Genomic DNA, 13,109 nt, shown 5'->3' with positions numbered 1-13,109 from the left:
TTAACTGAAAAAAAAAAGCAAGGTGAAGAACAAGGTCTACAATATGCTAAATATACATTTTTTATGTATAAAAAAGGAAGGGAGATCAGAGTCTGTATTAGAATTTGCTTGCATACCATAGGAATGAATTTGAAAGGATATGTATTTTTAAAAGATTTTATTTATTTATTCATGAGAGACACACAGAGAGAGGCAGAGACAGAGGCAGAGGGGGAAGCAGGCTCCCCGCAGGGAGCCCAATGTGGGACTGGATCCCAGGACCCCGGGATCACCACCTGAGCTGAAGGCAGACGCTCAACCACGGAGCCACTCAGGTGCCCCTGAAAGGAAATATTTTAACCCAATAAGAGATGGGAACAAAATTGGACATTTGGAAGACAAGATGGAAGGGAGATTTTTAATTTATATATGATTTTATGCTTTCTGTTTTTTGAATCTCATGACTTATTATTTATTTAAAAAAATAAAGTTTTCAAAAAATTTAAAAAATGTTTATAAAGTACGCTAGAGCCCACTAGGCTTTTCTTAAGTTCCAACATTAACAACATGTCACAGAAATAAAATAAACACCAAAATAAAATGTGAACTATAAAATTATTTAAGTGTGTCTATATTTGTGTGTGCTATATGCACCAGAATGGTGCACCAGGACAAAAGCCGGAGGAGGCTGTATGCTCCAAACAATTGCCCCCTAGCACACTGAGGGCAAGTCACTATTGGACAATAATAATATTATGTACAGCCTTTAGTGTGTGATCAAACAGGTTTACAGAACTAGGGAATTTGTGATTGAGAAAAAAGAAAAGAAAAATTGCAAACATAACACTAACACCTGATTCTATCCCATGCTAAAGCTCCAAAAGAAGGATTTCAGTTTCCAGGGGACCTCTGATAATACTTAATCCTTAAGCACTTCAGTTACAATTGGAGCTACAATTAATTATGTTTTAAGACATTTGGAAGATCATTAAGTTTTCGTCTGTATTGGAACTGTATGGTGCTTAGGTCAAAATATTGTTATGTAAGGTCATATTAAAAGTCTTACAAAAAAAAGAGATACCTACCACTTTGTGGTATTATTGAAATCTTTAACTCACACAGGGCTGGGTGAACATCTTTCAAGGAAGCCCTGGGACATGGAACTTCTACTAACTTTAGGACTCATCCTCACCCTCATATTAATCCAAGTAAAAGCAACACTAAAACAAAAAATAGATACCAGAAAGGCTGGGGAAAGTATGATTTTCCTTAAGATGACAACTCTACCGTGTTCAAGTATTAAAATTATAGAATGATAATGTATAGAAGTGGAAAGCACAGACTTGGGAATTAGATGAGACTACATCCTAGTTCTGTTGTTTACTAATTATATAACCTTGGGCAAATTTGCTGGCCTTTCTGAGTCTCAAGTTCTTTGTTTATAAAACGTTCAAAATAATACCCACCTTTCAAGTATCTTTGAGGAGTAAAAATAGTTAACACTTATGCTTCTATACACCAACCCTGCTCTCAGCACTTTCTATATAAGTCTGTTAATCATCAAAATGACTTTATGAGTTAGGTACTCAAGTCAAATCCAAGAGGGCTGAGGGACATTGAATAACTTCCCCAAGGTCACACAGCCAGATGTATAGCTTAGCGGTATAGGTCCACAATGCATGCTCTTTTTCCACCACAGAATACTGATAATGCTTCAGATGTTAAAAAGCACTTGTTGTAGAGCTTTAATGTTCTAATAAAAACTGAATATTGCATAGGGGATTGCATAGAATTCTTTTTTTCTCAGCTAACAATCTGTGCTCGAGTATTTCAGTCAAGGACCCAAAGTCCTTCTATATTTTTGTTCTTCTAATCGGCCAGAATTGTCTCCATCCACCTGGTCCAGGGTGGCTCATCATTTTTTTTAAAGATTTTATTTATTAAAAAAAAAAGATGTTATTTATTTATTCATTATATATATATATATATATATATATATATATAGAGAGAGAGAGAGAGAGAGAGAGAGAGAGAGAGAGGCAGAGGAAGAAGTAGGCTCCATGCAGGGAGCCTGATGTGGGACTCCATCCCGGGACTCTAGGACCATGCCCTGGGCCAACGACAGGCACTAAACCGCTGAGCCATCCAGGGATCCCCCAGGGTGGCTCATCATTATAGACACATCTTTATATACACATTCCAGGCTGCAGGAGGGGGACAGACAGCCATGTGTTCACTCTTCAACAGCATCTCTGAAGTTGCACAAATCATGTTAGTTCACTTCCCACTGACTAGTGTGTGGTCATAAGCACACATCCAACTGCCTCTTTAGAGACTACAAATGTACTTTTTATTCTGAGAGACAGAGAGTGAAGGAGAATGGATAATAAAGCAAATGAGGCAAAATATTTAAAACATAGAGAGTATATATGTGTGTGTGTGTGTGTGTATAAGTGTATATGAGTGTATATGAGTATTATCTATACTATTCTTGCAAGTTTTTTGTAAGTTTAGGTTTGTTCTCTCTTGTTGCCAGAATGCAAAGCTTTATTATTAACTGTTTTGAACAACAATAACAAAAAACAAGTGGATACACCTAGAAACATAGCATCTCCCTCAGCAGCAGGCAGGGTAGGGAAGACAGGTGGGAGGGAAAGGCCTGGGGTATCGCCCTCTGCCCAGCAGAAATGGAATCCCAGAAAAAGCGTCAGCTTCCCTTCATCTCACTGCGGGTGCTGAGATGATGTCACCCAGGGAAGCCCAGGACAGCAGCTGGGGGCAGAAGGCTGAGCCACCAGGGAAGGTGGACAGAGTGGTCCTAGGATGACATCACCAGAAAGGCGTCATGAGCTGGGGGTGTTGCAGATATGACGTCACCACAGCGGAGATGGATGGCATGAAGCTACTCATGTGCTTGGCCAAGCTGATGAAGGAGCAGTAGACAGCCCTCCAGGCACACCACTTCAGCTTGAGCAGGAGGCTGTACATCCTGAATATTATGCCGAGCAGGTTCATGTAGTCCAGCGTCGGGTCATCCAGGCTGAATGACACTGGCAGGGGCTTGTACTTCAACACTTTGTTTGCCTTCCATGCATCTGACATATTAAGTGGACATGGTGGATCACAGGGTATCACTCTTCCTTCTGTAAGTAGTTTTAAAGTAAAAAAAAAAAATTTAAAGATGTTATTTATTTATTCATGAGAGACACACAAAGAGAGAGAGGCAGAGACACAGGCAGAGGGAGAAGCAGGCTCCATGCAGGGAGCCCGATGGGGGACTCCATCCCAGATCCCCAGGATCACACCCTGAGCAGAAGGCAGATGCTCAACTGCTGAGCCACCCAGGCGTCCCTAAAGTAAAAATGTTTCAAAAGTTTATTTATAACTGAAAAAAAAAAGCATCTACTTCTTAGAACTTAAATGCCAGGCGCTATTCAAAGTACCTGCGGCAAAACTGTTTTTCCAGTATCTATTATTTTCTTCCAAAATTAGTATAACCTTGATGGGCCAGGGAAGGGGTAGGGAGCAAATCCTGCCACCTGTTTTTCTCTTTCTTTCTTTCTTTCTTTTCTTTTTTTTTTTAATTGAAGTATAGTTGACATACAATGTTATCTTAGTTTTAGGTGTACAAAATAGTGATTCAACATTGACACATATTACAAAATGATCACCACAACAAGTAGAGTTATCAGCCACTGCTTTTTAAAATAAAGTTTATTAGAGCACACTCATTCATTTATGTATTTTTTTTTATGGCTACTTTTGTACAACAACAACAGTCAAGTAGTTGCCACCAAAACCATCTGGTCCACAAAGCTAAAAATATTCACTGTTAGGCCCTTTACAGAAATAGTTTGTTAACCCCTAATGTAAACTGGTAGGTCTCAAACTTTAATGAAAATTAGAAACACACACACATACACCCACACGCACACATCTTTCCTGAGCCATTTGTATCACACTCGTTTTACCCCTTAATTCTTAAGTGTATATTTCCTAAGAACAAAGATATTTTTTACATAATCACAGTACAGTAATGAAATTCAGGAAATTTAAAATAAAAAAATACAATATTTTATCCAACCTACAGTCCACATTCCAGTTTTGTCATTTGTCCCAAAAATGTCCTTTACAACATTTCTTCCCTCCTCTTACACAGAATCTGGTCCAGAATCACATATCGCATTTTTGTTTCTTCTTTATGAGTGGTTTTTCATGTAGTTTCCCTATTTTCAATAGGATTTTTCATCTTTTTATTCAATTTTTAGAAATTCTGTGTTAGAAGTATTAGCCCTTTATCTCTGATATGTGCTGCAAAAGTTTTCTTAACAGTTTGTCATTTGACTCATGACTTTGCTTATGGTATGTTTTTGCCTGTGTACCCACGCAAGATTTTTTAATGTGAAACTTATTTTTGCATCTGAATTTTGAGTCATAGTTAGAAACTTCTACACTGACGTTAAACTTGAATTCAGTCATGTCTTCTTACAGTGCATGTATAGTTTCATTTTTTACATTTTGATCTCTGATTCATTTGGAGGAGTTTATTTTTATGTGAGGCAAGAGGATTGAACCTAATTTCATCTTTTTTCCAAATGGCTGCCCTGTTGTCTCAATAGCATTTATTATCTTTGCCCCAGGGATTTGAGATCCCATCATTATCATATATGAGATTTCCATATGCATTTGGGTCTATTTCTGGACTTTTAATTCAATTTCATTGGTCTGTTTGATTATGCTTGTGCTGATATCATATGTTTCTAATTATAGAGGTCTTGCAGAATATTTTAATTGACATGTCTATTCTCTCCCCAAGCAGCTCTTACTTTGCCATGTATTCCTAGATACTTCAGGATGTTTATTTTTCCATACAAACTTTATTTCTTATCAACTAGTCTAGTTCCAGAAAAAAAAAAGTGTTGGTGTTTTTACAGGGATTACATTAAAGTTCTGAATTAGGTACAGAATCAGTATCTTAATGATTTTGAGACCAGATTAAGGCACATATTTCCATTTGTTTTGATCTCTTTGTGTGTCTTTCAGGAATTTTTTACACTTTTTAAAATTTATATTTTCAACATTTTTTGTTTGGTCTCTTCCTAAATATTTATCTTTTTTTTTGATGCCCCTGTACATGGACATTAAGAGATTTGAGATTTAAGAGATTTGAATGTTGCATGTTAATTTTATATCTTGTTACCTTACTGAGTTACTTTATTGTTATCTAAGTTTCATAATTTCCTAGGGTATCACTGTCCCACTGAAATATATGTAGTCAGATGTGTGATTTTAAATTTTCTAGTAGCTAAAGTAAACGTAGTTAAAAGAAACAGATGAGGGATCCCTGGGTGGCGCAGCGGTTTGGCGCCTGCCTTTGGCCCAGGGCGTGATCCTGGAGACCTGGGATCGAATCCCACGTCGGGCTCCCAGTGCATGGAGCCTGCTTCTCCCTCTGCCTGTGTCTCTGCCTCTCTCTCTCTCTGTGACTATCATAAATAATAAATAAAAATTAAAGAAAAAGAAACAGATGAAATAATTTAATAGTATATTTCATTTAATTCAATATATCAAAATATCATTGTAGCATAAAATCAATAGTAAAATTATTAATAAGATATTATAAATTCTTTTTTTCTATAAGGTGTTGAAAATCAAGTGTGCATTTTACATTTATAGCTTATTTCAATCTGGACCTTAAATTTTTGTCAGAAATATGTTGTGAATTTAGATTTTATAGATTTTACAGTTAAAATAGTATATTCACATATCCAAATTGTTACAAACATACTTAAAAGTTTTCTTATCACCGAAGCAGTTACCCAAAAAAGCATTTTTCTTTAATATTTGCATCCATACTGACAAAAGTGGTTCTTCTTTTTTCAGAAGAACTGATTTTACTTTGTAGCAAAAGCATCTATCCATTAAGAAAATTCAAAAATCCTTGTGTCAACTCGGTATTACTAACATTAAAGCCAAAAGGGGATTTCATGAGCAGAAATTCAGCCTTGAAATGCAGAAAGAGGGGCACCTGGGTGGGTCAGTGGTTGAGGATCTGCCTTTGGTTCAGGTCATGACCCCTGGGGTCCTGGAATCGAGTCCCGCATCAGGCACCCTGCAGGGAGCCTGCTTCTCCCTCTGCCTATGTCTCTCTCTCTCTCTCTCTCTGTCTCTCTCTCTCTCTGTCTCTCATGAATAAATAAATAAAATCTTTTTTAAAAAATGAGGAACAAAAGCCTCTCAGGGGTAACTCTCAACTGATGGGAGACAACAACCTGGAGAGATACTCCTGCATGTCTATTTATGTGAACAATTCTGAGAGACCCTCTTGTACACCTCTCAGGAGGTCAAATGGGACCTATCCTCAATGGTGACCTTGATGATGCACACTTACATTGTCACCTCACCCTCCCTCCCTGTCTAATTTCCTCCTGTGCTTCATGCTGGCCCCATGGAATCACCTCCTTCAAAAACCACTGGCATTTACATCCTTATGTCAAGCTCTTTTTTCAGAGATTCAAGCAAAGATACATCTGAAAAGTTAGGAGCATGGGGCATGTTTGAAGTTGGAAGGCTTGTAGAAAAATGAACCAGAAATATCTGCTAAGTCCTTCAAATATTTTTCTGGAGCTTGAGTAAAAAGTGACAACTAGAAACTTGGATTTAAATTTCTTTCTTATTAAATTAAGTAAGAAGAAAGACAATGTTAAAACCATAGTTTGTACTGTGTCTGTATAAGAGAATATTCTTATCTTTAGGCATATACAACTTACTCTTGAATGTTCAGAAAAAATATATGTATGTATGTATATATATGTGGGTATATATATATATATATATATATATATATATATATATCTAGAGAGAGAGAGAGAGAGAGAGGGAGAGAGAGGGAGATTCTGGGTAAAGAGTATATAGATGTTTCTTATACTATTCATGGAGGTTTTTTGTAATGAAATTACTTCCAAATAAAAAGTTTTTAAAAAACCATCTTAAACTTCTTTTCAAAAACAGCAAACTGCAGCCATATAATTTCAGAGTCAGCAGCCTTTTATCTTTTTACCACCTACCCATTAAAAAAATGTCCTGATGATGCTTACAAGTTAATATTCTTAAATTCTAAATTCTTAAAGGTTCCAATTTGGGCTCACTAAAAAAAAAATTTAAAGGAAATATTCTCTTGGAAGCAATTATAAACACTCACACTTTCCCCCACTTGAAAACAAAAGGTAATGTTGGCTATTGCCTTTAAAATCGTGGCTGCCCCTTCCCTTATCTTGATGACCTGGTTTGCAGAGGCACTGTGTAATTTCATTAGAAAATGGTAAAACAGCTGAGACATTGGGTTCCAAGGTCATGCGCTGCTGTGATTTCTTTCCTGGATTTCTTGGAAACTTGGGTCAGGAAACCTCTTGGTGAGTTACTGAGCAAAGATAATACAGATATGGTGGGGAGAAGCTCTGTTAATGAACAAAAGGTACACTTTCCAGCAACTTGAGCAGATGTGTGTGAGGCAGCTCTAACCTGTCAAGGCTGTCAGAACCTTTATTTACAACCGATAATATACAATTCCTTCACTTCCCAGAGTCCTACTATTGTCACAGCTCACAATCGTCATCTGCTCTAACTGCTCATTTGCAGCTTCTATTGTTTTTAAATGATACCTGTCAAGTCATCATCCATCTATGCTTAAATATATTTAGCACCAGGCTGCTCATTAAACCCAAAATAGCACCATTAAAGTCCATGTCTTTGTATACACATTGATCTTCTTTGAGTTATTATTTTTATTTTTTTTTTTGAGTTATTATTTTTAATAGTAATAAAAATTTAGGAAGAATTTAAGTGACAATCAATAGGAAAACTGTAATTCACTGAAATTCTAAGTTATTAAAAAGAGTAAGTTGGATCCCTATATCCCTATTTGAAAAGAGACTACAATATATTATTAAACAAAAAATGAGAGGTTATAAAATAGTTTACATAATGTTTTGATTTTTGTACAAAAATCTGTGAAGTTTATATCCATCTGCAAAAAAAAAAAAAAAAAAAAAAAAGAATAGTCTAGAAGTATAAATTCCAACCAATTTTACACTGTTAACATGTGAGGAAGATGGTGGAAACGACTCACTCCCACTTTTTTTTCCTCACTGATGGAAGAGTTTCCCTTACATTTCTGACCTCTTGGCCCTTATTCCTATTCGACTCCTCCGAAGTGTCTGGGTAATATGACTTATTCTCTCCAAGTCTTATTTCCAGGTAAGGAGCAGGCATTAGAGAAAGATCACTCCTGCAGATAGGTAGAGGGATAGGTTTGCAGAAGTGAACAGGTGTAACTCAATCATGTATCTTTCCCTCTGCTGGGAATCAGACCTCAACAGAACCCACTCCTCTGCTCTTCCATCCCATGCTGTAAGTTTTGTAGAGTGGAACTTCTTAGATTATATAGTATTCTTGATGACTGGAGCAGTTGAATGCTACCTTGGGGTTTGGTATTAGCAAGGCCCACTGTTGTCTCCCATCTAGACCACATACTATAGTAGTTCTAACAATAACAAAGCTGACATTTTGCTGTCTATCTGCCCCACTCTTTATCTCCTTGGTTCTGAACTTGGATGAGTAATAAATGTCATTCATTGGAAACCCTCAAGTATGAAAATAATAGTCTCTTTTTATTTTTTATGCTTACATATAATTAGGTTTTTTTTGTAATGAGCATGTATTATATAGAGAGATATAGATACCTCTAGATAAGGGATATAAGGTCATAAAACCTATACCCTCACAGTTTTTACCTATTATTGGGATTCCTGCCTTCTTTTTGATTTGTATTATTCTTTATACTTCAATTACTTAAAGCAGTGCCTTCCAAGCTTAGAAGGGGTGCTTTGCCTTGACCCACTCTCTACTCTCTTGGTCATTGGTCACTATTTCTCTTGTTGCATATTTACTTTTTCCCTTATTATTTAAAACATCCAATTTCCCTGCTCTCAAGGAGGCCATTACCTTTCTATTCCATTAAGTCATACCTACTCCAATTGAGAAAAAACTATCCCTATTTTTCTGGGCTCCAGGGTTTTTTCCCTTTGGTAATGGCCAAAATATTGTCTCCCAGACATTTAAGGAACACCTTTTTCATTTTCCATATCATGACCTTTACATATATAGAACATTATATTCTCACAAATCTTTTTTTTTCCTCCAGGCAAAATATGCCCAGAGTTCTTAACTATACATCCTGTGATATGGTTTTTAATTCCCTCTAATATTGGTTACTCTCCTAGCAATGGCTTCCAAGTTGCTGATAAGCCTCATAAAAGGTGTTAAAGAATGACAACCAAAGTGGAATATAGGTTTGTTTTTTTTTATTTATTCATGAGAGACACACAGAGAGAGGCAGAGACATAGGCAGAGGGACAAGCAGGTTCCATGCAGGGAGCCTGATGTGGGACTCCATTCCACAGGATCCCACCCCAGGATCACGCCCTGAGCCAAAGGCAGACACTCAACTGCTGAGCCACCCAGGAATCCCAAGGAATACAGCTCTCTGGGTGTGATTGACCAGTGCTGAATAGAAAACCTACTTGTTATAAAGATGTTATACTCTTATCACAGTGGCAAGAGTGGTGGTATGCTTTCATTTTATATGTTATATTGGTGGTCACATCAGAGGATTCACTTGTATTGGGCTTATTGTTAAGATGTATTATTGGGCTTATTGTTAAGATGTTAAGAAAACATATACATCACTCTCATCCATGCTGTTGGTGAAAGATTCATTGCTCTCAACATATAAATATCTCAGGTAACTTCCAAGCTAAATTATAAAAGCCCTCCTATTTCCTATAGCAATCATCCCTCCACAACCAAATACTCTTTTTTTGCCTTCTAGTTACCCCTCAACCCAGGTGACTCTCAGTCTTTCTTCTCTGAGTAATTTGAAATTACTCTTGTAAATGATGCTAATAAGAAAAATCCAGTAGTCTCTTTTCTGGTCCAGTCCTGACCTCTGTAATGAATTCGACATTGACGGCCATTTCCTCTTTCTTGAGTTCCAGACACTATTGCCTTCCAAGCTTCATGCCTCTCCTCAAGGTTCCCTCCCATTCTAGATAGTTTCTCCTTAGGCATTGCTTCCAAATCTGTCATTATCCTGCTTAAATATTTAATGTGTCTTTAGAGCAGTGATTCAAAGCCAATTGTATATTGGGATCACCTGGGGAGCTTTAAAACCCTAGCTAAGCTCAAGTGGCATCCCAGATGAATTGAATCAGAATTAGTCAAGATTGACCAGTATTTAAAAACCACCAGAGATGACCCTTACCTTTTTGTTGGACTCCATCTCTTTTCCCTTACCCAATCATCTAGCTGTATGAAATGGAGTTCTTCGATACTTATTGTTCTCTCTTTCTAGATTGTACTCATCAGTTTAAGTATCACCTCCTCCATGAAGTCTTCCCACATCTACATCTCCAACCTCATCCTGTTTTTTGTTTGTTTTGTTTTGTTTTCTCCTTACTGTCCAATTCCTTTGACATGATGGAGAGACAAGGTTTAGGTTGGTTCAAGCTGATAAACCTGTAGGCATGCACTAATCAAGGGGCCAAGCAGAGTAGGGTGGAGTGAAAGGCAGGATGTCCAGAGGGGTGGTACTCACATCCCTTCTAAAACCTTCACATCCATGTACACACACACACACACACACACACATCCCTCACAAACAGAAGCTGACTCCTTCAAATACCTCAGATTGTAAAGGGGGAAGAAAAGCATTTTGGGGGAGAGATAAACGATGTAGGAGGATTGTTTTATAACTAATGAATCAGGAGAAAGAAGGATGGAGGATGGAGTAGATTGGGGGTAAAAGAGGAAGAACTTTTTTTTTTTTTTTTTGCAAGGGACCTGGAGTGATTGAAATGAGAAGTTTGGAGCAGACTGGGAGGAAAACTCATAGGATCCTCTATGCCATGCAGTGGGAGGTATGTGATCTTATCAGTTGTCTGCAACCTCTTTTTTTTTTTTTTAAAGTAAGTTTACTTATTTTTTTTAAATTTTCTTTTTTATAATCTCTAAACCCAATATGGAACTCAAACCTATTATCCCTAGAATCAAGAGTTGTGCGCCCTTCTGACTGAGCCAGCCAGGCACCCCTGTCTGCAGCTTCTCATAACCAGTTCTTGATTTTGAACTAGGATTGATATTAAGGTCATTGGTCTGTTGTTTGTGGTCAGCTTCTTTCCAGTTTTAAATATTCCTTGTTCTTCTGATTGTTTCAAAGAGAAGGCGTCATGTGATCTTGCTTTCTATCTTTCTGTCTTATGATCTCATTTGCAAACTATTTTAGTATCTTGAAACAGAGTATTATAATGGTTGCCTACTGAACACCTATTCCCATTTAGTCCATAAATAACATTTTTATTTCTTTTTTTATTTTAAAGATTTCACTTATTTATTCATGAGAGACACAGAGAAAGAGGCAGAGGCAGAGGGAAAAGCAGGCTCTCTCTGGGGAGCTTGATGTGGACCCTATCCCAGGAGCCCAGGATCATGACCTGAGCCAAAGGCAGATGATTAACCAGTGAGCCACCCAGGTGCCCCACCTAATAACATTTTTCTTACATAGCTATGCACTTTTAAGAAACCAGATTCCCATCCTCACCTCGTGATCATGATTAGTTTAGAAACTGTGTCTATGGCATTCCCAAGGGACTATTATTGGTCTGGGGGTATATCTAATCAAAGATTGGATTTGTCAGGGTATATAGTTTCTCTTCTTCTGGACATATAGAAGAACATTTGTAGCCCAATGACTATTGACAGCCATCTTCAAGCAAGGAGAAAAATAAAGGGTTAAAGCCATTCCTGAGGACAGCAAAGCAGATGGATACAAAGAATCCAAATCTTTGGTGACATCATTGAGTCATTCAATCAGCCAATTTGGATCCTGCCCTACCTCTGGCTGGACTCTTTGTTATATGAGAAAATAAATGTTATCACTGAAGCCATTTCAAGTGAGGATTTCTGTTATTGTAGCCAAAAGTATCTTAACATTCATCTAGATGTAACTTAAAAAGATTAAATGCCTTTAACTCACTTAAATTAGATGACTAACTCCTCATAATTTATTCAACCTTCTTGAATCTTGGCTTTACCTCCCTCTTTCCAACATTTGTTCTAGCGCTCTACTTTCAAATATCATGAAGATGTACAAACCCATGCTACTATTCGGCTCATAAACCTTCCAGGAGAGAAAGAGAGAACTCATATAAGAACTTCTTCCGGGATCCCTGGGTGGCGCAGCGGTTTGGCGCCTGCCTTTGGCCCAGGGCGCGATCCTGGAGACCCGGGATCGAATCCCACGTCGGGCTCCTGATGCATGGAGCCTGCTTCTCTCTCTGCCTGTGTCTCTGCCTCTCTCTCTCTCTCTCTGTGTGTGTGTGACTATCATAAATAAATAAAAAATTAAAAAAAAAAAAAAGAAAAAAAAAAAAAAAAAAAAAAAAAGAACTTCTTCCTAGTCTCAAGAGTTGGAAGGGAATCAAGATTGATTCCAACTTGTCCAGTACAGCAAGCAAGTCAGGTTATTTATTATTATTATTATTGTTATTATTATTATTTATTTTTATTATTAAAATAACATACACATCTGAGATAGCTCTGGAATGGAATCCCAAATGGTAGAACTAACTATACAAATTAGATGAAGGGGAAAAAAGTTAATTTGTCATCTAGCATGTGAAAGTTTCATGGTCTTTAAAAAAAAAAACAAAAAAAACAACTTACTGCCACTACCCCTATATTCCTTTTTCAAGGGAAAATAGAGAATAGTTTTTGTAGCTACAACAGCATTATATCTGTCAGTTCCGAAAAGTTGTATAGAACAGCCACAGGAAACAATAATTTCCAAATGATCTCAAAATTGAAAGAAAATTATCACTTTATCTCTCTTCCAGAAGGTGCTTTTTCAGATATTGAAATTAGGTTTTTTTTAAAAGATAATATAAAAGAGACAAATTGACACTTTGTTAATGGTTCATTGTCTTTCCTGAATTTTTAGAAACATGAGTCAATGTTATGGTGGTTTTCAAAGCTATAGGGGTGGGGGGGGGAACCCACAAAAACTAAAGAACAAC

The 13,109-nt window shown here is 37.1% G+C and overlaps 1 protein-coding gene across 1 annotated transcript; it reads right to left on the bottom strand.

Annotated features, from left to right (window-relative positions):
* Positions 1 to 2,614: 2,614 nt before the first annotated feature.
* Positions 2,615 to 3,116, bottom strand: LOC111093591 (protein Asterix-like). Its single transcript, XM_038581748.1, has one exon. It carries the CDS (start codon positions 3,079 to 3,081, stop codon positions 2,809 to 2,811), a length of 273 nt encoding a protein of 90 aa, XP_038437676.1. The 5' UTR covers positions 3,082 to 3,116; the 3' UTR covers positions 2,615 to 2,808.
* Positions 3,117 to 13,109: the final 9,993 nt, after the last annotated feature.

The sequence above is a fragment of the Canis lupus genome, chromosome 32 (genome assembly GCF_011100685.1).
Source record: "Canis lupus familiaris isolate Mischka breed German Shepherd chromosome 32, alternate assembly UU_Cfam_GSD_1.0, whole genome shotgun sequence".
Classification (NCBI taxonomy): domain Eukaryota; kingdom Metazoa; phylum Chordata; class Mammalia; order Carnivora; family Canidae; genus Canis; species Canis lupus.
This window is presented reverse-complemented; position numbering and strand designations above follow the sequence as displayed.